The sequence below is a fragment of the Arachis ipaensis genome, chromosome B4 (genome assembly GCF_059453495.1).
Source record: "Arachis ipaensis isolate K30076 ecotype BB chromosome B4, ASM5945349v1, whole genome shotgun sequence".
In the NCBI taxonomy this organism is placed as follows: Eukaryota; Viridiplantae; Streptophyta; class Magnoliopsida; order Fabales; family Fabaceae; genus Arachis; species Arachis ipaensis.
Genome location: NC_142439.1, coordinates 3,545,118 through 3,571,919, shown reverse-complemented (window position 1 = coordinate 3,571,919; position 26,802 = coordinate 3,545,118). Strand labels below are relative to the sequence as shown.

The 26,802-nt window shown below is 35.5% G+C and overlaps 1 protein-coding gene and 1 long non-coding RNA gene across 5 annotated transcripts; one reads left to right on the top strand and one right to left on the bottom strand.

The window, feature by feature from the left end:
• Nucleotides 1–3,871: 3,871 nt before the first annotated feature.
• Nucleotides 3,872–6,798, top strand: LOC107638437 (uncharacterized). 4 transcript variants are annotated; one of them, XR_001619800.3, is made up of 4 exons: nucleotides 3,886–5,213; nucleotides 5,642–5,719; nucleotides 5,872–5,909; nucleotides 6,093–6,798. It is a non-coding gene; the product is annotated as an uncharacterized LOC107638437 (long non-coding RNA). The 4 variants fall into 4 exon arrangements; XR_001619799.3 differs by having other exon boundaries at nucleotides 5,872–6,798; XR_015881350.1 differs by having other exon boundaries at nucleotides 3,887–4,355; nucleotides 5,070–5,213; nucleotides 5,642–6,798.
• Nucleotides 6,799–14,695: 7,897 nt separating this feature from the next.
• Nucleotides 14,696–21,521, bottom strand: LOC148566500 (uncharacterized). Its single transcript, XM_088485835.1, has 2 exons — nucleotides 20,396–21,521; nucleotides 14,696–14,721 (listed from the first exon to the last, which is right to left on the bottom strand). Exons 1-2 carry the CDS (start codon nucleotides 21,519–21,521, stop codon nucleotides 14,696–14,698), a joined length of 1,152 nt encoding a protein of 383 aa, XP_088341961.1.
• Nucleotides 21,522–26,802: the final 5,281 nt, after the last annotated feature.

Genomic DNA, 26,802 nt, shown 5'->3' with positions numbered 1-26,802 from the left:
CTCAGTGAGTTGATGGTGCCGGAGGAGAGGAGGACGAGGGGGGTGGCCTCCTGCAAAGACACTCCGACGGTCAAGATAGTGTCCGTACGAGGGGATGACCAAATTAGGTAAGATGTGACGTACCTTGGGGGGAGAGCTGTCCTCTCCCCTTATATACTGTGCAGGGCGGGCCCATGGATGACCTATCCCACTGGTAGGGGTGGCAAGCGGGGAAGCCCGCCCTGCCCCGCCAGAAGCCCGCCCTTTGGCGGGTTGGCCCGCCCCGCCCCGCCTAGTGAGGCGGTCCCAAAATCCCAGCCCGCCAAATATCTTTTTTTTTTTACTTTTAATTATTAAATAATATATATAAAAGTATAAAAAAATCTCTTATATTTTTTATTTTTAACTATTATAATTTCTAAAAGTATAAACAAATTATAATTTTTATATTCACAAACATTAAAGTCTTTATAATTATAAATATCTAATAAACATAATTATAAACCAAGTTTTCATCCAAAACATAATTATAAATATTGTTCCCAAAGCAAAATAAATATAATCCAAAACATAATTATAAATAGTCTCTAAAACAAAATAAACATAATCCAAAGCACTCAATTTTCATCTTCATTCTCTTGTAAGTTGGGTTGGAGAAAGTTGGGTTTTGGCAAAAAAAATTGTAAAAATACCCCTTGATAAAAAAAATACTAAGCCCGGCGGGGAAGCCCGCCCCACCCCGCCAAAGCCCGCCAAAACCCGCGGTTTAAGCAGTGCGGGTTAGGCGGGCTTTTGCTATTTGGCGGTCCTAATTTTCCAGCCCAGCTCGCCTTTTTTGGCGGGTTACGCGGGCCGACCCGACGGGTTTAGGCTCGTTTGTCACCCCTACCCACTGGCCAAGGAGCTTCTATGAGCTGTCCTAGTCCACGTGGGAGGAACAGGTTGTTCTAGACTTTGGATCGGGGACTCGGGGGCGGCCCCAAGGATACCGACCCGACTAGTGACCTGGGTCGTACGGAGTGTAAGCCGGGCGTGCCCCCGGTCGGGTGTTGGAAACCGATCCGTCGGACTCTTCCTGTCGTGAGGGATGGCTTGGGCCTGGGTCAGGGATGGCGCCCCGACCCGGCGACTAGTGGGGTTGGACTCTGGTCCGTAACAATACTAATTTGGCATAAGGACAATCACGTAACACAAGAAGGACGTCCTCTATGAGGTAGTTGCAGCGCGGGCAGCTAGTAGAGGCAGATAAATGTCTTCTTCTACTGATTGATATTTGTTAAAATAGCATCATTGGCGACTAACCAAAGGAAGGAGCGAATTCGCTCCGAACCGCTCCACTTCCAAATCAATTTGAAGACTCGATCCGGCGTGCTTTGATCCTCCCGAGGCGAGTTGTTGGCTGATTTAAGGTTGAAGCCTTCTTTCTTTCTTTTTTTTCTCCTCCTCCCTCTACTGGAAAGTTTAGTTTTTTTTTTTTAAAGTATTATTGAAAGACTCTCCTTGTAAGGGTGTGATCAAATTTTTTTAAAGCCCTAAAGATTAAAGAAACAAAGGCCTTCTTTTATTTGTTTGTCCACATTCCTATCTCTATAAGTGTATGTGTTTGTCAATGACAATTACAATGAAATAATGATCAATTGCCCTAATACCAAAAAAAAAAATGATCAATTTCCTTCATTTTTCCTGATGTCATTTCTCTTATTTACTCCAACAATTAGTTACTAATCTTGTTCCTTGATTTTTTTTTTGGTGATAGTATGAAATGAAACCAAAGCCATGAAATTAAGATTCAATTAATTTGTTTGGCAGAATTTCAATTATTATTAATTAAGTTAAAGCTGAGTTGGGCAAATGCAAATGAACAATGAAGAAAAATAAAATGTTCATTAATTTAATTTGGGTTTGGGAAAAGAAGCACTAAAAAAAAAACGATGCGCATGTGAGTGGTTGACAGCACTTCCTCCTATTTTTTTTTTCCCTTTTTCCGTTCGTTTCTTCTTCCTATTCCTAATCTAAGTTGGAGATGGAGGTTATAAAGTTTATGTACTCACTAAGGCAAAGGATGTCATTGTACCTGATGGCTCTAACCTTCAAGGGAGTCGTCGCGGTGGAGCAATGCCAGCGGTGGTGGTCGGGTTATGTTTTATCCAAATTTTTATTTAATTTTTGAAAAATATATATGAGAATTAGGTTAGATTAAGTGATTAACTTTGTTGTCCAATCCTTAAATATCACATATCACATATCACAAAAATGTAAAAGTGATGATTTTTATCTTATACTACAGGTCAGTAAAAGTCAACAGAAAATTTAACTTTGTTAATATTTAAATATATCTTTAATTAGAGAAAAAATTAAACATTAAATCTTTAAAAAATTAAGTTAAATTATGTGTGTTTAAAGACCACTTTAAATATTAATCTCTAAAAATATTAAGAGATCACATATATAATATGTACATATTTTTCAAAAGATATATACGATTCATATAAAACTGAGTTAAAGGTGTAAAGTATAATATTTTTTCTTTAAATATAATTTTTATTCATTGCTATTCTTGTTAAACAAAACGGTTTTTTCAAATTATTTTTAATGCCTTTTATAATTATATAATGTATTTAAAATATTTTTTGTTTTAATAAATAATAATATGTACTATTTTAAAATTCATTATATATATATATATATATATATTAAAAATAAGACTGGACATACTGACATAGTATTAATATGTATTTTAAATTTTTTTATTTTTTATTAAGTCACAGTTGACAACAAAAAATAAAAAATATGAGTATCGATAAATAGTGTAGTATCCAAAATATATCCGACATATAAATACATAAATACGACATCTTAACAAAGTATCCATATTTCATACTTACAAACTTAAACTAAAAATATAACATATCATTAACATCAGTTTTTATTTAACATATCATGTCATAGCATTTCTTATTTCGTATTAAAAAAATATACAAAAAACAAATGATGAATAAAATTCAAGAGTTAATAAATTAAAATTAAAAATTTCAGTAATTCTAATAACAAAACTTCATTCATTAAAATATGATTATCCAATTATTGTAAAATGTATGCAGTGCATCTGATTTTATTTTTGAGGAATGCTAGGAGGCCAACAACTTTTGTAATTTGTAGCCATCAAATAGCCATCAATAATAGTTTTATTGGTGTGAGATTGGTGTGAGATTTCATCCAATGACTCACTTTTCTTTGCTGGTTACATGCTGGCCAGAATTTAACAAAGTTGCTGGTCCTTAAACTTTTCTTTTATTTTTACTATTTATATTTTCATAAGTGAGAGGAGAAGAGCTCACCATAGAAATTATTTTCTTTGAATTTTATTTTTTCTTTTAATCCCGTGACTCAAATTTAGATCCGGTGATTCAATGCTTGAATAATATCATGTCATGGTCACAAACAGATCCAATGATGTCAGGAATGAATTTTTAGTCCAAACAAAGTGAAAAAAAAGTCCAATTCAATTAATATATATACTTTTAGTACTATGAGGATGTCATGTTGAATTTGACAATATAAAAATTGCTAATAAATAATTTAAAAATTGTCTTATAATTTTAAAATTGACAATAATACATGACAATTATATTAAATTTGTTTATATTAAAAATTATTGTTCTGAGAATTGGACCAGACTGATCGGTTCAATCAGGTTAACCGAAAATCAGTCATTTGATCGGTCCAGTTAGACTATAAAATCGTTCTGTAAAAAACCGGTCAAAAAAAGTCAAATTGGTGGTTAATTAATAAACCGACTGAATCGGACCGATTTTTTATAAGATCGGTTCACTCCTCCAAATTAAAACGGCGCCGTTTACAAAAAAAAAAAAAAAAAAAACCAGCGCATAACACCTCCCACCCCACCCCTTTCTCTCTCTCACCCAGCGCATAACACCTCCCCCCACAATACCCTCACTCAGCAGAAGGTGAGAAAACCCTAATCTTCTCTTGGAATCGAAGAACAGCCACCATCCATAATCCTTTCTTCTCCTTGAAGAATAGCCACTTCCCACCATTCCACTTCAGAGCTAAAACTCATCGCCGAACCCTTCTCTCCCTCCTCTCTCTCTCTCGCCATCTCTGTCCGAGCTCTCTCTGTCGCTGCTCCTCGCCATGGGTCGTCGCCGCTTCTCTGCTCCTCGCCGTGGGTTGCCGCTTTTCTGCTCCTCGCCGTGGGTCGTTGCTGCTTCTCCCCTCATCTTCGTTTCTGCTTCTCTGCTCCGCACTGTGTCTCGCCGTCGTTGCTTCTCTTCGTGTGGAGTTTCTAGTCTCTGCTACAACCCTCTCAGGTCTCAAGTCTCTTCTTCTCTGCTTCAAGCCTTCAACCCTCTCAGGTCCCAAGTTTCAGTCTCTAACTCTCCCTGATTCTATCTCCCTGACTCTATAACTTTGAAATTTGAAATTTATTCTGAACATGCATATGATGTATTATTGATGATTCTGCTGGATTTTGAGATATTAATGTTTTGAATTTTTATTTGAATTCTGTCCGTTGATCTTGAATTAATTCTGCTGAGATTGAGTTATAAATTCAATTGTATAATTTATTTATTCTGCTGAGATTGATTTTTAAATCCAATATTTTATATTTGTTTTGGTGAATTGTTGTTTTGCTGTTATTGATTCAAAATCAAAACAGTGCCACAATTCTGCATTGAAATTACTATATGGCTTCCTATGATTTGGTTGAGTATGATTCTTAGGTTGGGTATCTGTTTTGGATGTTCTGAAGAGTGACTTGATTGATTTACAGAAGTTCACATATGGGAGAGTTAATTTTTTAAAAAAATTATTTTATATTTAATTAAATCAGTTGAATCCCGGTTGAACCAGTAAATCATTAAACCAATTACTTAACCGGTTCTCGCAACCTTGGTTTTTATTTGTTGTGCATCTGTTATACTGAGTTACATATTTTTTAAACACATCTATATTTGGATAATCCCTCAACTACCTTTAGTTATTTCATTGTTAGATCACACATAATATGCTCAACTAGCTGTATCTATGATAAAATAGTGTTGAAGTTTCTGGTGTTTTCATGATAGGTTGAATGGTTGATCTAAATAGAGCAGGGCACCTTTGCTTGAGATAGTTTCCGAGCCTTATATAAAAACCGGTATTGAAGCAGTAGAGCATGCAACAGAAATACGGAGATTGGTTCGGCATTTGGGAGTGATCAATGGCAATATGTAAGAAGGATCTCTTCGTTCTGATCTCTTTGTTACATTATTATACTCCTTGCAATTGAAATAAATTTTGTGATCTTAGCCATCGTGATTTTTTTTAAATAAATTGGTTTGGGGTGCAAAGTGGAGGAGCAACTTGGATCCGTTGATTTCAAAGTATAAACATGATGGTATTCTTCATTTACCATCTAATTAAGTTTTTTTTTTTATTTATTTTAAAAGATGACAGTCTATATTTACATAGACTTTTTATTCAAATTTTATGTTTTCTTAAAGTTTAAGGATAGACATGGGATGCACCATATACATGTAGTCAACTTATATGTTAACCAAGCATTGAACATCAATTTATATAGTATTAATGATAATAGAGTTGAAGACTTAAATTCAGCTGAGTATGTTTTCTTATTTTAGTTCACTCTTTCTTTTAGGAAAACTTTCTCTATACTAACAGTTCGTGGGTGTCTTAAGTATCTAAATCTACTACCAGCAAAAGTACATAATTCAAGGTGTAAATTTCAATTCACTTCTTAATTATTTTACTAATGTCAATCTTAGTACATGTACTATCTAAATATCTTACTAGATATAGCAAATTTCTCTTCTCTATATAAGGATCTAATTAAATAAGAAGCTAATTTATTTTTTTATTTCAATGCAGTCCCCCAAACATATATCACCAACGTAGAAAGTGCAAATGTATGGACCACTCGCAAATTAACTTTTTCATACTAAGCATAATATGTATTTGTGTGGACTTGGCATTTATACATATATTTTTTCCCTCTAATTTTGGTTAACTTAATTATGACTTGATGCCTAAAAGATTGAAAGTCTCAATATTTATTCTTAAGCTTTTGAATATCACAAATTGTATTGCAGGGTCAGCAGGCAGTACACTAAAATTTTGGGATTTAGAATCCTTTGAACTGATTGGATCTACTAAACAAGAGGTTTCTCATTTAGTGTCGTGTGAGTCATGGTGTTAGCAATAGCAATTATTGGTGGTTTGGATTGTGCAGTTTCTCTCTTTTAAATGTTCTTAGTGTGCATTATTTTCTTTTTTCTGGTTCACCCCATGATGTACAAGCACACATATAGTAGAGGTCATGGTTCTCTATGAATTTTGGTAGATGTTTTTGCTTAATGTTTCCTTTATGGTTCCTTTTTTATATGTTGATTTTACTAAAATTATTTGAGATCTGATTTCTAACAACCAGAACTTACCAACAATAGAAATGGGCACATTACCAGACAGCAAAGCTGCAAAGGCTTCTCGATAGTGCAATATGAAGACAAGATCCATGGGTGTGAAGAATTCCACTAAGAAAACTATTAGAAGGAATCACAAATAAGTGGTAATTCGTTTTTCCAATTAATCTACTGATAGTTGTCATTTACTTATGGGGTTTTTCTTAGGCTTTAGTATGAGATTGGGTTCTATTTTGATGTGAAGTATTTCGAGCACATTGCTTGATAGTAAGTTTGATGATGTTGATAAGTTCCTTTCTGCATTCGCAAGGATTGATGAGAACGAACATTAAACCTATATCTACATTAATTTGAATAAACAAGTAAGTTTCCATAAGATTCCTTAGTGGTGTCACTTTGTGTATGTTCTATTATGTTGTCATTAATTATTCATTTTAATTATCCGTTTAAATATTTTATATCTGATTTGGTTAGTAACCATGGTACCAAGACTATAAATGTCCTCACGAAGGAACCATAGATCATTCTAGATTATCAAGGGAAAAAAAAAAGAAGAAAAATTGCTTTCTTTAGTGTGCAGGCAGAAAATCTTTTGATATCTCATTCATACATAAGCAAGATTCTACTTTTTAAAGAGAAAAAGTAAACAGAACGAAGAACAAATAAAACACAAAATTTAACAGTTTAGTTTCTTTTTCCTCACTTAAGAGCAGATGCATGAAACAGGACATAGTTGAACTTATTAATAAAATTAACAGATCCTCCATTACTATTCAGTTTATTAATAAGATTTGAAGAATCACCAATGGGGCCACTATTTTATTTGTGGGTGAGTTCGTTCTGGTTTGTTTCCTTCTTAGATTAATGGTATGTATCAATTGCTTCGCAACATTAGTATTTGATATTCTTCTTTCAGTGGTTATGTTTTAGTTCGATGAGGTGGATTTAACTGGCGCAAAGTTTGAATATTTATGGTTTGGAGTAAATATTTATGGTTTGTTGAGATGGTGAATTTGTCTCTTTGTCTTGAAAAATTTATATGTTTGGCAAATATATGCATTTAAACCATTTTTACAATTTTTCTTTCGAAAGTCTCTGTTCCTATAGAATTAAGATAGTTCTTTCTTAGACTTTTTCATTTATGAGAATCTATTGTTCTACATAATAAGAGTTTAGAGATCAACTATTTTGCATTGCGTGCATTGTGCATCCTGTTTTCTAGAAAAATAACTATTTATATTTCTTAAATGATTTAGGGCCATGAACTTCTCAAAAAACTTGCTTATGTGACTGATAAATTTGATAGGAAATCCCTCGAACAATTACGTGAGTAAGAAGATTCAGTACTTTGTTGTACTTAATGTTCTGGCTCTTTTTTTTTCCTTTGTACTTAGTGTTCAATGCTTTTTTTTCTTTTTCATTTTCGTTGATGTGCCTTCTCCTGCTTATTTGCTTTTCAAAGAGTTGGGTACTGATTTGCCTATATATTATGACTTATTTTTTTCTATTTGAGGGATATAATTTTGCTTTTAAAATATTGGGTTGCCATTGTTTGATTGAGTTCTTTGTTTGTTACAGAGGATTCTGCACCACAATTCCTAATGATTTTAGATTCAGAAAAATTAAGCTCTCTTTCCCATACGTTTTTTTATCCACTTAGTCATTTATCAATTTATTCTATGGTTGAAATCATAATTGTGAATTTCTGACACCTGATAGTGGATTTTGTATACTTTATTCTCCAATTGGTTTCTTTTTATATTAATGGTATGTATCAATTGCTTCACAACATTAGTATTTGGTATTCTTCTTTCAGTTGTTATGTTTTAGTTGGATGAGGTGGATCTGGCTGATGCAAAGTTTGAATATTTATGGTTTGGAGTGCATATATATATATTTTTTTAAAATCATGAAGCTTTTTATTATTTGCTGCTTTAGCTTTCATTATTGTATATTCACGCTCAAACTACACAAACTATATCTTTTCCAGCTAATTTTTGTTGAGATAGTGAATTGTCTCTTATCTTGAAAATTTTATGTTTGGCAAATATATGCATTTAAACCATTTTTTCAATTTTTCTTTTGAAAGCCTCTATTCCTATAGAATTAAGATAGTTGTTTCTTAGACTCTTCCATTTATGTGAACCTATTATTCTACATATCATGTTTTTATTTTTCTCTATTACGTATCATGTTTTTATTTATTTTTTATTATAGAGTTTAATTAACATATATTTTTAAAATACTTGTTAAATTTATAAATTAAAATTTTTTATTAAAAATATACAAAATTTAAATTTTTAATATATTTATTTTATAATCATTAAATTAAAGTATTTTAAGCAGATTTTTAGTAGAGTAGAACCTAAGTTATACCTGGGTTCCAGTGTATTTATAATAGAGCTGTTAACCACTTTTGTTTGAGTCATTCTATTTTTTTTTATAGATAATTATTTCTTCCAGGTGGTGTAGTGAACCTTTTTTCTTGTTGGGAAATGGATCCTCTCCATTTTTTTTATTGGAGACAATAAAGTGTAATCTCTCACCTTTAATTCTTAAGTGGGACCAGAAATAAATAAGAGAGAACAATGAACGGTAAAATTAAAAACTGGATATCATCCAATTTTTTTTCCACTAGACGGATCCACTCCCATCTTGTTGAGTTTGATTTTTATTTATTGGACCAAAATATGAACAGTTAGTTAAAGTTAAAAACTTAAAATTCACGTATAATTGTCTTGTTTTGATGTGAAATTGATAATTAAAAATTATTAGATTATAATTTAATTAAATCTATCAATTTATTTAACGATTCTAAACTATCCATTTTATATAACGATAATGACATATAAGTCTTTGTCATTAGCTAAACCCATTATAAACAATAATCTTCATTTTTTACTAAAAAAATATTTTGCAATATGATTTTAGTATTTACATTAGGTCCATTTCATGGCACTTTCCTTTTTTTTTGTCAGGAACAATTACTTAACAGAAATAATATAATTATTATTATATAGGTTTTTTATAAAGTGGAAAGAGAAAACATTTTGAAAAAGTTCCCTTTTTTTTTTTCCTTGAAGAGCAAAAGAAAGCATTGTTTGCCCATTGGAATTTTTTCCTGCATTTTCCAATATTTTCTTTTAATAATCTCTCAAATCGTTTAACTAGTCACCTCCTCCTCTTTTTTTTTTGTTGTTGTTGTTGTATCACTTGTATGTAGTATTGTGTAATTTATTTATAAATGATCTTTTTGTGTTGACAATTTTCTATATTTGATTCATCATCTTTCTAATTAAGTATTTATTTGGCTCTGAGATCAAATAAATGTCAATTAAGTGCTTAGATTCACTCTTTTTTGTATGGGTATACGTTATATTTTTTGCTTATCTACTGGTCAATTTATTCCTTAGGAATTGTGATTCTAGCGAAAATTTTACATTTCACATTTTTTTGAAAAATAAATACACCAGATTAAATAGGGCTACGTAGCCTCTTTTCTCAAATGTCATCTATATCTAATCTAATGGCTCTATGAGTTTATGACTCCACTCACTAGCTTATCTCCCCCGCCTGGCTCGTTGTTTTAAACTCTTATTTTTATTCCATGATGGCCTCTTCTATGCCTTCAATCGAAATTGAATTAGAAATCGGATATGTAAATTTCACAATTTCACCGCTGTTTTAAACTCTTATTTTTATTCCATGATGGCCTCTTCTATGCCTTCAATCGAAATTGAATTAGAAATCGGATACGTAAATTTCACAATTTCACTTTATGGATACGCAATCCCATCCTCTTTGCATACAGGATATAAATTGAAAATGAGTTACGTTAACATATAATAATTCTAATTTGGTAGATGATTTTTATTGGATGCATAATTTTTTTTTCTCTAATTAAAAATATTAAAACAAACTACTAAAATTGTCCTTAATTTTTAAAGAGCTCAACAAAAATAATTAGATCATTATTTAAAAAATGCATTAAAAAATTAAACCAAAATTTGATCTCAATAATTTTTTATCTTTTTAAAGTATTTTTTTTATTAACAAAAAAATTGTAAAAAAAATTATTTGGTGTAATCACTGAATTTTAAGTATAAAATGTGATTTTTTGAATCATATTTGTAAAAAATATATTAAAATAAATTTTACTTGTATAATTCTTTTTATCGTGGTTAAAATAAATTTTCTTTAATTAATAAATTTTATTAAATTTAAATTTTTATTCTTTTGACCCAATGATATTTGTAGAAAAACCAACAAAAACCATTTACAAACATACGCATAAAATCATACAATTTTATTTGATGGTAATCAGTAGCTAAAAGAAGAGAAGGTTGAATCTTAGCCCTTTTTTCGTTGAATATTGATTTCTGATTTTTCAAAGAACTTCAGGCGATATTTCTGCTTTTTGGTCTCGTGTCGAGTTGAGAGACACTTTTGTTTTGTCTCGTACCGAATTGAGAGATATTTTTGTTTTTGTCTCTTGATAAACAGAAACAGAGAAAGGAGTAGGGATGAAGAATTAACACCAGATATATTCTGGTTTAGCCATTAGGTACAATGTAGCCTACATCCAGTCTTCATCACAACAATGATGGAATTTCATTATGTTATCACAACATTACAAACACCAATTTTTTTCTAGGAACTACCCATTTTTATCTGGGACAAATCCAAATTCTACACCCAATCTGGATTTGAATAGGACTCAAAACTGTAAAGTGCTAACTCAACTTGCAAGGGAATCCCCACAAGATCATGGCACACAACAGAAAGATGTACAAAGAAATTATGAGACATCTATAACTTTTTCTCTAATATTGATCACTGTCTTTTTTCTCTCACTGGTTTTTTCTTACAAACTTCACCATGCATGTATGCCTTTTACCATGAGACTCAGACAGATAATACTAAGAAAAAGAAAATAAAATGAACACCATTGAAGGAGAAGAACTCATAAAGCTTCAGGGTAGCTATGAGAACTCTGTGCTTACTCTCCTTGATCTCAACCCTTGGCCGTTCACCCTTATTATAGAAGGGGAAGCTTCCAAGGTTGAAACTGGTTCAATCAAGCAACTTCTTCTCTAACCAAAAACAGCAGCGGTTCGGACAAAGAGAAGAGAGAGAAAAAACCAAAAATCAACATGCATGTATCTCTCTCAACCCTTTTCATCAAGCTCCTTCCATCTGAACCCTTGATCTTGTCTTTGGCTCCAAGAAAGAATTTGGAATCCTTGATGATCTTCTGACCCAGGACAGCTTCTTGCCTTCCATTTTTGCTTCTTCTTACGTGTAGCTCAGCGGCTATCTTCTTTCTTTGATGAACAAAAATAGAACTAAACTTCTTTACCTTAGATTTGCTTCTTCACCGAGGCAGATTGTTTCTTTTATTGGCATCAAAATCTTGAGGCCATCTTCTAAAATCTTTCCTTCTGAAGTAAAGATATTCCTTTCTTCTTTATAGCTTTTTTTTCTGTAAGCTTTTTTTGATAACTTCTACAATCTTCTTCTCTGATGGATGTGACCGAAAGACAAGAGAGAGAAGAGAGAAGAGAGAAGCTTTCAATGCACAATAAACTCAATTTAATTTTGAGTTTCGGTTACCAAGGAGTGCATTTAACCAAATTGAATTTTGAATTCCAATCACAAGAGGAGTAAGTAACTGAGGCTTGCTTTGAGAACCTTTGGGTTCCTTTCCTTGATCCTTTAATATTGGTCTATGGGCTTGTGATATGGGCCACTTTCATTTCAACATAAAACCACTTATGTTTAAATTAATTTTTGCACAAAGCTTAAATTCAAATAACAAGTTGGGCTTATGTTACTTCTCGCCTAATAGGAAATCTGCACAATAACAAATATATCAACCAAACAATTGAAATAATTTAAGATTACATAAAATTAAAATTGCTGAGATTGAAAATTAATGTATTATGTATAAATATATGCTAACATGCTTCTTAATTCATTTTTTTGGTAATTATCAGTGTAAAAATAATTGAAATCAAATTAGTAAGACATAAATTGCCAATAATAATAATGCTTTATTTTTTCTATTTATCTTTTTTTTTAATCACAATTCTTTCACTTTATTAGTATACTTAAAAACTAATTTTCTTTTTTATTATGCAATTTCAATCTAAATATTGTGATTTCAATTCAATATATATATAACATGGAAAGAAACAAAGCAAACACTATCCTATATCCGAGCGGATGATTTGCTGGAGATCAGCACAAGGCTCAGATCAAATAACATGATTAGAGTTACTCTTGGCACCATATCTAGCCATCCAATCCGCAGCTCTATTTGCTTCTCGGGACACCCACTCAACGTGAACAAGCCAAAGACGAGATAAAAACTCATGAATCCTGTGAACCAAATCTGTTATTTCAGATGAATACCCACTTGTAAGCTCATGCATGATGGGCATAATGTCAAGGCAATCCGTTTCACATATAATATCCCTCAAACCGCAATCCCAGCTAAAACCAGCCCATCCAAGTAGCAAATAATTCACATCTGATAATAGACCAGGGAGAATGCTTCCAGAGCAGCCCGAGATCCAATCTCTGTTAGAATCTCTAATAATACACCCAAATTCTGCTAAATTTGAATCTAGATACAAGCTTGAATCACAATTAACTTTAAAACTATTGTCTACCGGTGGTTCCCAACACAGGCAATTTCGGAGAGACCTAAAGGCATTGTTTCAACTCCTGTAAACCTGTAAGTCTTTGGCGGTAATTCTGGCCAAGGCAACAACCTTGTGGTCTGTCCAAGGGTTGTCAGTAATGAATATGTCATTGCACCTATGTCTCTATACCCACCAAAGTCCTGCACCAAAAGACGCCTCATTGTTAGCCAAGGCCTTCCGAAACCACTCTTCAAGAGCAGTACCCGTCGTCGAGTCCAGGATACTAGGATCCAACATATGCCAAATTGCCTTTGATCGTTCACAGTCTCTAAGGCAATGCTCCATAGTCTCCTGTGCCTTGTTACATCTCTTACACATATCTGAAGAAGCTAAATGCCATTTGAATTGAAAGGTCTCAGTTGGTAGAGCATCATGTAAGCCAAGCCACATAGTAAATTTGAACTTCTCCGGAATGTTTGTACTCCACAACCAGTTCTAGTTACTATTGGCATTCCAATTTAATGTTTTCTCTAATAACCATCTATAACCCTCCTTTGCACTATACTTTTTTGTTGCTGCAGGCCACCACTCCCACGGTGGCTCCAACTCAGTCGAACTAGGATATCTCGGACCATAAATAAACTGCTTAATCTCATGCGGAATAGGCGTGGTAAGACTATCAACCTCCCAGGACACCCCTTTCCACAAGTTAGCCACTATGAAATCTGATTCAGAAATATGTACATAAGGAACAAAGTTGCAAAGCTTACCAAAAGACTATTATTGATATTTATACTTTTATAGGCACTAAAACACATAAAACTCTCGAACTTTAAATTCCGCACAAAAAATTCAACAAAATACTGAATAAAAATATTTCTACAAATATAATTGGATCAAAAGAATAAAAATTTTTAAATATTATAAAATTCAATAATTACAAAAAAATTTTTATTCAACAATAATAAAAAAACATCCAAGTGAAATTCAAATTTTAAAATACTATATGTATATAAAATTTTGATTTAATTTGATAATATTTGAAAATTTTATTAAATTATAATGATTATTTTTAATTATGTCAACGAGTAGATTTTGAAGCTAATGAGCTATAATATTCAAATGGCATAGTCTCTTTGTAACACCCTACCACACAAAGCTTTACGCTTAAGTCGTAAAACAGAGGTGATGTGGTATTACGACCTCTAAAATAAAATAAGTACATATAATAGCAGAAGAGTTATAATATGCTAGGAGCCTTGAAGAAAAGGGGGAAATAAAAATCGCACAATAAAGGCGCAACGCTCAAGGAACGAGTTAACTTACGTGCTAAGAAAACCATAACTATCAAACATAAGCTAACAGAAGTGGGAATAGAGTGCCAAAGATACAAAATATCAAGCTCCTAACTCAGCCTGCGAAGTCAAGACTGGCCGGAGAATATTTACACATATATATACATACATATCCAAAACCCAAAAGTACATATACACAATCCTGCCTCTCCATAAACCTCTAAGAGGGTCAAAAAGAATAAGTCATGCGGAGAGAAAACTAAGTACATATATATACATCATAGCATAACAAAATATCCCAGTAACCACTCCGCTTCAAGAGTCCAGACGCCTAACGAGATGCCTCTCGACCTGCATCTGAAAAATAACAACATAGTATGGAATGAGAACCGGAGGTTCTCAGTATGGTAAAGGTGCCACACACATAATATATAAGGTCCTGGGAATGCCAGAGGCAATCCTAAAACGCCGACACTCAGATTATAGAGCTTAAAGTATTAAACAGAAGCCATAAAAGGTGGTTTCCTAAAAATATTTAATCCTAACTTAACTTAACCTTAAATCTAAGTCCTATACTGCCATTCCTCCATACCTCCAACTCCATCATGCATTTTCACGGACAAATAGACAGATAAAGGCAAACACAAGAAGGTTACAACTACTGCAAGTAACAAATACACATTTAGCATGGAAAATACAGATAGGCACACCCAATTAGAGCACAAGCAAGTAATTCAAGTAATATGCATATGATGCATGCCTGTCCTATGGCTGATGAGGCTCATCTGTCGGTTATCCAGCCAACCCGACAAGTCTGAATTGTCCTTAGACTGTCCCCCGACGTGCATCCCCAAGAGTCTATGCATAGATTTTTCTCAAATAATCAATATTGCTCAATGGGGGTAACATTCCCGGGAATTTATATAGTGCCCGGTCACACTTACGTCGTAGGGTCAACAGAGTATCGAGTTTTCAACCTGGTACACGTGGTGGCAAGCCACAGCACTTAATCCAGGGAATCTCGTATCTCAGATTATTCAAATTCATAAGCCATATAAATAATTCAATTATAATTCCTCAACATCCACATCATTCTCAATTGCATCTCATTCATCATCATACATTAAACATATTCAATCCTTATCCTTCATTATCACACCTCCCATTCCGTCCATCAATAGTTTTAATTCAAAACATAATTCATTCTTTTTTAAGAATCAAACTTCAAACTTAAAACATACTCACTTTCTTAATAACTCAAAATCAAACCATATAACATTTAAATCTAAATCTCTTTTAAATAATCATCTAAACAAAATCTCTAATTTTTTATAAAATTTCGGCAGCATCTCCTCTAAAACTCGGACTTTGCCACCCTGTTCGGGTCCAAACCTGTATTCTTTTCAATTCAACATACCCTTTCTCATCATCATAACAACCACCACAATAAATCTACCTCAAATCAACAATTAAACTCATACAATATTCAAATCCAACAACCAAAATTCAACTAAGGATCATAGTTCACAAATCCTAGGCTTTTAACACAAAATACCTCATTATCACAACAACCTCCACAATAGTTATACCTCAAATCAATAATTCACCAAATCATTAGTTAATCAACAATAACATTCAACCATAATTCTCTCCAAATTAACATAACAACATTCACCATCCAAAATTAAAACTAATTATCCAATAAACTTCAACCAAATATATTCATCGATAAATTACTAAATATTAAATATACACCTGCATTCCAACTTATCCTATGGTCATCTAGCCTAAGTTTTCACAGAACATTATATATTAAATGCAAGAAACCTAAACCATACCTTAGCCGATTTCCACGTAACGACCAAAGCTATTTATTCAAAACCAAAACAGCCCCTCAAAACTCAACTAATCCGCTTCCTCCAAGTTCCAGTATTCACAATTTCAAGCTCCAATTATTTATTTTCAACCTAATACACATTCATAATACATATATACCCAATTTAATACTCAAAGCTCAAATTCAATGAAAATAAAATAGAATTATCGTATCCTCACCTTACCCAAGCTTCACATAAGCAAGAGTGAACGTTTCTCTCAAGCTAATTGGATCCTAAAACATCAGAAATCAAAGAAATTCAATATTCCCACTTAAAATTCGAAAATTGGGGGAAGATGAAGCTGAGGGTGATTAAAAAAGTTACCTATGAAATTGTTTCGGTAGAAATGTAGAGCTCGACGCGGTGAACGCGTGGCCGCAAACGGTGCGGCGATCGGAGCTCGAACGGAGGAGTTACGGGATTTGGAATGTAACGTGAGGGTTACGGGATTTTTTTCTCGTTCTTCCCTCCCCTGGAAGCTGAAAGCTTCGTTTCTGTTGGAATGAAGGGGATGAAGGGCTTGGGTTCATTTAATAGGGCTGGTCCGGTTGAACCGACAACCCGGTTTGGGTCCGGTTCAACCGGTTCGGTCCTTTCGGTCCATTTTTGGACCGTTTTCTTCAAAATTGGTGTCAAAATTCTCGTTTCGATGAGCTCTACCCTATTTTGATATAATATTCGCATTTCTAATCCTCCTTATTAAAAAATAATTTATTAACTAATTATCTACTAATTTAACCGGGGTTTACATCCTACCCACCTAATAAAGAATTTTGCCCTCAAAATTCAAATATAGTTACCTGAAAAGAGATGTGGATAGTCCTTTCGCATATCTGATTCGAGTTCCCAGGTATGTTCCTCGATACCATCTCGTCTCCAAGCTACTTTTACCAATGATACTTCCCTTCCTCGTAATCGTTTAACACTGGTGTCATCAATCCTCACCGGAATTACTGGGAGTGTTAGATCTTCTCTCACTTGGATTGGTTCTGGTTTTAGAACATGACTTGCGTCAGGATTATACTTCCGAAGCTGTGACACATGGAACACATCGTGCAAATTCGAAAGATACGGCGGTAAGGCAATTCTATAAGCCACTGGCCCAATTCTTTTCAGAATCTCAAACGGTCCAATATAACGGGGATTTAGTTTCTTGGTCTTAATAGCTCTTCCCACTCCAGTGGTTGGTGTTACTTTCAGAAAAACATGTTCTCCTTCCTCAAATTCCAAAGGCTTTCGCCTTTGATCAGCATAACTTTTCTGGCGGCTCTGGGCTATAAGCATTCGATTACGAATCTTCTTTATCTGCTCAGTCGTTTCGGCTATCATCTCAGGCCCTAATAAACTCCTTTCTCCAGTTTCATACCAACACAATGGAGATTGACATTTCCTGCCATACAGAGCCTCATATGGAGCCATTCCGATGCTCGCATGATAGCTATTATTATAAGCAAACTCTACTAATGGCATATACCGGTCCCAGCTCGCCGGTTGGTCCAAAACACAAGCTCTTAGCATATCTTCCAAGGTCTGAATAGTTCTTTCTGACTGACCATCTGTCTGAGGGTGATACGCAGTACTCAAGCTTAACTGAGTCCCAAATGCACGCTGAAAAGCTCCCCAGAACCTTGATGTGAAACGAGGATCTCTATCAGATATGATAGTAGAGGGCACACCATGTAATCTGACAATCTCTTTGATATACATTCGAGCCAATTCCTCCATTGTGAAACTTATTCGGATAGGAAGAAAGTGAGCTGATTTCGTCAATCGATCTACAACCACCCAAATAGCGTCATAACCTGATCGGGTTCTAGGCAACCCTATCACAAAATCCATTGCGATACTCTCCCATTTCCATTGTGGAATCTCCAAAGGCTGAAGGGTCCCTGATGGTCTCTGATGCTCAATCTTAACCTTCTGACACGTTAAACATTTAGATACATGCAATGCCACATCATTCTTCATACCTGGCCACCAGAACATCGCTTTCAGATCCTGATACATTTTAGTGCTCCCTGGGTGAATTGAAAACCCGCTCTTGTGAGCTTCCTTCAAGATACTTTGTCGTAGGTCTCCAACATCAGGCACAATAATCCGGTTCTTGAACCTCCATAAACCATCATGACCTTCTGACATTCTCCACTGTTTTCCCTGTTCAACTGCTGGTAATACCTTATGTAACGCTTCACTATCTCGATGAGCCTTCAGAAGTTCTGATTTAAAATCACTTGAAATCTGCAACTGACTCAAACACAGGATTCCAGATTCTTTTCTAATTCCCAAATTCAAACCTTGGAATGCCTTCAGTAACTCTTCCTCCCGTAGCATCATCCAAGCTGCATATAAAGACTTCCGACTCAAAGCGTCCGCTACAACATTCGCTTTTCCTGGATGATAATTCAATTCAAAATCATAATCTTTCAGAAGCTCCATCCACCTCCTCTGACGCATATTCAACTCTTTCTGCTCAAAAAGATACTTCAAACTCTTATGGTCTGAGAAAACAAGAAACTTAACACCATAGAGATAGTGCCTCCAAATCTTTAAAGCAAACACAACAGCAGCAAGTTCTAAATCATGTGTCGGGTAGTTCATCTCATGCGGCCTTAACTGCCGTGAGGCGTATGCTACAACATTCTGGTGCTGCATCAGAACACACCCCAACCCTTTCAGAGATGCATCACAATACACTTTAAACGGTTCACTTGGTTTAGGTAATACCAATACAGGTGCAGTAGTCAACTTGTGCTTCAATGCCTGGAAACTCTCTTCACATTCCGGAGTCCAGATAAAAGGCGTATCCTTCCTAGTCAACTTAGTTAAAGGTAAGGCGAGCTGTGAAAATCCCTTAATGAATCTACGATAATACCCCGCCAAACCTAGGAAACTCCTGATCTCTGTCACTGAAGTTGGTCGCTCCCAATTCATCACTGCTTCCACCTTAGCAGGATCCACAGCTATCCCCTGCTTACTCACCACGTGGCCGAGAAACTTCACTTCACTCTTCCAGAACTCACATTTAGATAGCTTAGCATATAACTTCCTGTCTCTCAGAATTTGAAGCACAATCCGCAAGTGATCAGCATGTTCCTCTTCAGTCTTAGAATAAACAAGAATGTCATCAATGAAGACAATAACAAACTTGTCCAGATACGGTCGAAAAATCCTGTTCATATAATCCATAAATACTGCCGGGGCATTAGTTAACCCGAAAGACATCACTGTATACTCATAATGACCATAACGGGTTCTGAAAGCAGTTTTCGGAATATCCTCGTCTCTAACCCTTATCTGATGATATCCGGATCGCAAATCAATCTTAGAAAATACACCGGCACCCTGTAACTGATCCATTAGATCATCGATTCTAGGCAACAGATATTTATTCTTCACAGTGATCTTATTCAATTGCCGATAATCGACACACAGCCGCATACTCCCATCCTTCTTCTTTACCAGTAACACTGGCGCTCCCCACGGAGAAACACTTGGTCGGATAAAATGCTTACCCAACAGATCTTCCAGCTGAGCTTTCAGTTCAGCCATTTCTAAAGGCGACATCCTATAAGGAGTAATTGAAATCGGACCGGATCCAGGTATCAACTCAATTGCAAATTCAACCTCTCGGTTAGGTGGGAATTCATTAATATCTTCCGGAAACACATCTGGAAATTCACATACAACGGGAATCTGCTCTAAACTCTGATCATCACCTGATACTCCCGCAGTTAATAACATAATACCCTGACATTCGGTTCCAGAACAGTTTACTATCATAAAATTCAAATAGTAACTATTCACCACAACCGGTGCTTCTGACCCTTCCGGCATAAACTGTACTGACTTTTCAGAACAATCAAGTAAAACATGATTCTTGGATAACCAATCCAATCCCAAAATGAGATCAAGACCAGTCATAGGCAAACAAATCAAATCATGCACAAATTCACGCTGTTGCACTCGAAAAGGAACTTGTGGACATTCTATCCTAGTCACCATAGCTTCATGAGTAGCATTATATACTTTCAAATCATAACCTAAGACCACCATTCTCAATCTTAATTCATGGGCCTTTTCAAATGCAATAAATGAATGACTTGCTCCTGAATCAAATAAAGCATTTAAGATTTTACCAGCCATTTCACAATTACCTCTAATCAGTGTCTCAGATCCCTCAGCACCAATGGTAGAAGTGGTGTATACTCTCCCCGGCTGCTGCACCCTACCAGTCTCATACTTCTTCTTCTCAGGGCAATTACTGGCTATATGCCCGGGCTGTCCACAGAAATAGCACACCCCAAGTCCTAGTCGGCACGGAACTCCAGGATGATACTTTCCACACTTCTGACAATTCAGATCCTGCTGTGGCTGCTTCCCAAACCTTTTTCCTTGACTAGCATTGGTATTCGGCCTTCTGTAATTACCTTGACCCTGAGTCTGCTGCGAAACAAAACCTCCACGTTTGAAATTCCTACCTCTCGGAGCAAAGTTCCTCCCTGAAGGCCTCTGAAAAGGCATCCTCAAACTCCCTTTCTCTGCTGCCGCCTTCCTCACACAATCCTCAGCCACCCTACTCTTATTCACCAATTCAGAAAATACCCTGATCTCCATTGGGGCAACGAAGCTCAGAATATCGCTCCGAAGACCTCCCTCATATTTAATACACTTCCATTCAGCAAAATCTTCAGGCACACCTTGACAGATACGAGAAAAGCGACATAACTCCTCAAATTTGCTAGTATACTCAGCAATAGTCATCTGTCCCTGCTTTAACTGCATTAATTCAAGTTCCTTGGCATTTCTGGCTGAATTAGGAAAATATTTCTTATAGAACTCTGTCCGGAAGACCTCCCAAGGAATCGCAGCACCATCAGGCTGCAGGATACGTCGTGTTCCCTGCCACCAATACTGAGCTTCACCTTGCAACTGATAAGTTCCAAATTCAACCCATTGCTCTTCAGGAACCTGTTGTGCCTGTAATGCCCTTTCCATAGCCTGAATCCAATTATCTGCATCAGTGGGATTTGAGGTTCCCCTAAAAGTCGGAGGGCGAACTTTCAGAAATGTAGCAAGTGTCATAGGACCGTCCTCATCATTATTGTTCCCATGATTACCCTGATTTATCTGATTACCCAGTGCCTCAGCTGTTGCCTGCATAGCTGCAGTCATATTTCCCAAGGCAGCCATAAAGTCTACTGGATCAGTCCCTGTGGGTACAGGAGTAACGGTGCCTGTCCTACCTCTACCTCGCCCGCGACCGCGTCCGCGAGTCGACATCTGGTCCCTATACACACCAAACAAGTGATATTAAGTTGATCAGTCTCAATATCGCAGGTCTAATGCTTTAAGTTCCAAATGCATGCTCACAAACGTTTATGCCATATATATCAATCAGATATCCTAATAGCACATACACACATATACAGAGAATGCACAGAAGCACAATCAGTCCGTCTTTCAGGCTCTATAGGAACGAACTGCTCTGATACTATAATGTAACACCCTACCACACAAAGCTTTACGCTTAAGTCGTAAAACAGAGGTGATGTGGTATTACGACCTCTAAAATAAAATAAGTACATATAATAGCAGAAGAGTTATAATATGCTAGGAGCCTTGAAGAAAAGGGGGAAATAAAAATCGCACAATAAAGGCGCAACGCTCAAGGAACGAGTTAACTTACGTGCTAAGAAAACCATAACTATCAAACATAAGCTAACAGAAGTGGGAATAGAGTGCCAAAGATACAAAATATCAAGCTCCTAACTCAGCCTGCGAAGTCAAGACTGGCCGGAGAATATTTACACATATATATACATACATATCCAAAACCCAAAAGTACATATACACAATCCTGCCTCTCCATAAACCTCTAAGAGGGTCAAAAAGAATAAGTCATGCGGAGAGAAAACTAAGTACATATATATACATCATAGCATAACAAAATATCCCAGTAACCACTCCGCTTCAAGAGTCCAGACGCCTAACGAGATGCCTCTCGACCTGCATCTGAAAAATAACAACATAGTATGGAATGAGAACCGGAGGTTCTCAGTATGGTAAAGGTGCCACACACATAATATATAAGGTCCTGGGAATGCCAGAGGCAATCCTAAAACGCCGACACTCAGATTATAGAGCTTAAAGTATTAAACAGAAGCCATAAAAGGTGGTTTCCTAAAAATATTTAATCCTAACTTAACTTAACCTTAAATCTAAGTCCTATACTGCCATTCCTCCATACCTCCAACTCCATCATGCATTTTCACGGACAAATAGACAGATAAAGGCAAACACAAGAAGGTTACAACTACTGCAAGTAACAAATACACATTTAGCATGGAAAATACAGATAGGCACACCCAATTAGAGCACAAGCAAGTAATTCAAGTAATATGCATATGATGCATGCCTGTCCTATGGCTGATGAGGCTCATCTGTCGGTTATCCAGCCAACCCGACAAGTCTGAATTGTCCTTAGACTGTCCCCCGACGTGCATCCCCAAGAGTCTATGCATAGATTTTTCTCAAATAATCAATATTGCTCAATGGGGGTAACATTCCCGGGAATTTATATAGTGCCCGGTCACACTTACGTCGTAGGGTCAACAGAGTATCGAGTTTTCAACCTGGTACACGTGGTGGCAAGCCACAGCACTTAATCCAGGGAATCTCGTATCTCAGATTATTCAAATTCATAAGCCATATAAATAATTCAATTATAATTCCTCAACATCCACATCATTCTCAATTGCATCTCATTCATCATCATACATTAAACATATTCAATCCTTATCCTTCATTATCACACCTCCCATTCCGTCCATCAATAGTTTTAATTCAAAACATAATTCATTCTTTTTTAAGAATCAAACTTCAAACTTAAAACATACTCACTTTCTTAATAACTCAAAATCAAACCATATAACATTTAAATCTAAATCTCTTTTAAATAATCATCTAAACAAAATCTCTAATTTTTTATAAAATTTCGGCAGCATCTCCTCTAAAACTCGGACTTTGCCACCCTGTTCGGGTCCAAACCTGTATTCTTTTCAATTCAACATACCCTTTCTCATCATCATAACAACCACCACAATAAATCTACCTCAAATCAACAATTAAACTCATACAATATTCAAATCCAACAACCAAAATTCAACTAAGGATCATAGTTCACAAATCCTAGGCTTTTAACACAAAATACCTCATTATCACAACAACCTCCACAATAGTTATACCTCAAATCAATAATTCACCAAATCATTAGTTAATCAACAATAACATTCAACCATAATTCTCTCCAAATTAACATAACAACATTCACCATCCAAAATTAAAACTAATTATCCAATAAACTTCAACCAAATATATTCATCGATAAATTACTAAATATTAAATATACACCTGCATTCCAACTTATCCTATGGTCATCTAGCCTAAGTTTTCACAGAACATTATATATTAAATGCAAGAAACCTAAACCATACCTTAGCCGATTTCCACGTAACGACCAAAGCTATTTATTCAAAACCAAAACAGCCCCTCAAAACTCAACTAATCCGCTTCCTCCAAGTTCCAGTATTCACAATTTCAAGCTCCAATTATTTATTTTCAACCTAATACACATTCATAATACATATATACCCAATTTAATACTCAAAGCTCAAATTCAATGAAAATAAAATAGAATTATCGTATCCTCACCTTACCCAAGCTTCACATAAGCAAGAGTGAACGTTTCTCTCAAGCTAATTGGATCCTAAAACATCAGAAATCAAAGAAATTCAATATTCCCACTTAAAATTCGAAAATTGGGGGAAGATGAAGCTGAGGGTGATTAAACAAGTTACCTATGAAATTGTTCCGGTAGAAATGTAGAGCTCGACGCGGTGAACGCGTGGCCGCAAACGGTGCGGCGATCGGAGCTCGAACGGAGGAGTTACGGGATTTGGAATGTAACGTGAGGGTTACGGGATTTTTTTCTCGTTCTTCCCTCCCCTGGAAGCTGAAAGCTTCGTTTCTGTTGGAATGAAGGGGATGAAGGGCTTGGGTTCATTTAATAGGGCTGGTCCGGTTGAACCGACAACCCGGTTTGGGTCCGGTTCAACCGGTTCAGTCCTTTAGGTCCATTTTTGGACCGTTTTCTTCAAAATTGGTGTCAAAATTCTCGTTTCGATGAGCTCTACCCTATTTTGATATAATATTCGCATTTCTAATCCTCCTTATTAAAAAATAATTTATTAACTAATTATCTACTAATTTAACCGGGGTTTACACTCTTCATGCTCATTTAGAGGGCAGTCTCAAATTCTCAATCCTATCTTTGGTATAAAAAAAATAGATTTTGAAAAAAAATTATTTCAAACAGGGGATTAACCTAATGTCATCCACTCATCCTTAGCCACCATTTGTTACAACTTATAGCACACTCTTCATAAGTTAAGATCACTGACTAAATAAGTAAAAAAGCAAATATGTCTGACAGAACCTTTAATTATTGTGAATATATAAAATTCAATAATTACAGAAAATTTTTTGTTTAAAAATAATAAAAAAAATCCAAATGAAATTCAAATTTTAAAACACCATATATATATATATATATATAATTTTAATTTAATTCGAGTCTCAATCCTATCTTTGATAAAACAAAAAGAGAGAGAGAGAGAGAGTAGATTTTGAAAAAAAAAATTTATTTTCAACAGGGGATTAATCTAATGTCATCCTTAGCCACCATTTTTTATGTCTCCATAAAACTCAACTAAATATAAACCTAATCTACAATGTTACAACTGTTAGGATTTGGTTGAATTAGTCCCAGATTGCTTAGGATAGCAAATGGAGTGGGTGACCTAGGCTATAAATTTGAGGCTAAGTTCTCCATATTTTTTGCACCAGTCGGAAACACTTAAAGCTTGTATCTGACTTTTCTTTTCCTCTATACTCTTTGATTAGCAAGTGTTGTGAGGTGTAGTTAAATATTTGCTTTGAGAGTGTGGGTGTACTGGGGTGCCGGTGTTAGAGAGAAAGAAGTCTATGTGTTGTAACAATTTTCACATAGTGATATTCTTTGGTTGTCATTTGACAACGGCCGTAGTTTTTTTTTCTCCAGTAATTGGGATTTTCCACGTTAAATTCTTGTGTTATGATTGTGTCTATTTTATTTCTCTGTGAAAGGTATTTTCTCAAGGGGGAATGGTGAATTATTTCCAACATGTGGTATCAGAGTTTCGGTTCAGTGGGATTTATTCTTAGTATGCTCTGTGGTTGCAGCCTAGTCTGACCTTCCACATCAGAAAAGAATTTTGTCCTGTGGCTTGAGGTTGATCTTTGGTTGCTGTTGTTGTTGCTAGAAGGCAGTGTGACACTGTAAGAGTGCAGTTTGGAAAGGTTCTGGCTAAGGAAAGACTTGGTATTTAAGTGTGTCCATTGTGACCCACCTCTCTTTCCTGGGGACCCTTCTTAGTACACGGTCTACAGTTGAGTTATACTATTCCAGTATACGGTTGCAACAATGTCAGGATATTCAAGTGCTGTGAAGCTTGAAATAGAGAAATTTGATGGAAGAATCAATTTTGGCTTGTGGCAAATACAAGTCAAGGATGTGTTGATACAATCAGGTTTGCACAAGGCGTTGAAGGAGAAGATCTCTGGTATGAAGGATGAAGAATGGGAGGAACTAGATTTGAGAGCTGCAAGTGCTATTCGCCTGTGTTTGGCTAAGAATGTTCTTGCAAATATGCAAGGAATGAAAACAGTCAAGGAACTTTGGGATAAACTCGAAGGGTTGTATCAGGCAAAGGGCATCTCAAATCGGTTGTTCTTGAAGGAGCAGTTCCATAATCTGCGCATGGATCACAATGTGAAAATCTCTGACCATCTTAGTGCTATCAATGGTATTGTCTCTGAATTAGAGGCAATTGGAGTGAAAATTGATGATGAAGATAAGGCACTGAGGCTCATATTGTCTCTTCCCTCTTCCTATGAGTATATCAAACCTGTTTTAATGTATGGGAAGGAAACTCTGAATTTTGAAGAAGTTGCCAGTAAGCTCATTGCTGAAGAAAGAAGAATGAAAAATGAGGGTAGCACTTCATCAGATTTGTCGCTTGTAGCTAGAAGTGACAATTATGGAAAAGAAAATCGTGGAAGGAGTGTAACATGCTAGAAATGTGGAAAGCCTGGGCATGTAAAGAGAAATTGTCCAGGTAATGCGGTTTCAGAAAAAGACTCTCAATCTGATACTTGCAATATTTCTCTCTCTATGAGAGAAGATGATGTTCTCTAGAAGATAAGAAGTATCCTCATGGTATTGCCGCACTGCCATGGATAAGGATGAGTTGTGGCAATCGGGTCCACAATTGCACACGGGCATTGGTTGGCGTTGAGATGCAAGGTGTGTGGCGGAGTTATGTCGATGGCTGAAGAACTTCCAGGAAAAGCCAATTTAAAAGTTGCACCATGAATTTTCAGCAAGGTTTCGATCTGTACCAAGGCAAAATGCTTGGAGTGGTCTAATTCCAAGTGAGTATACTTTCATGGTGGAGTATGATAG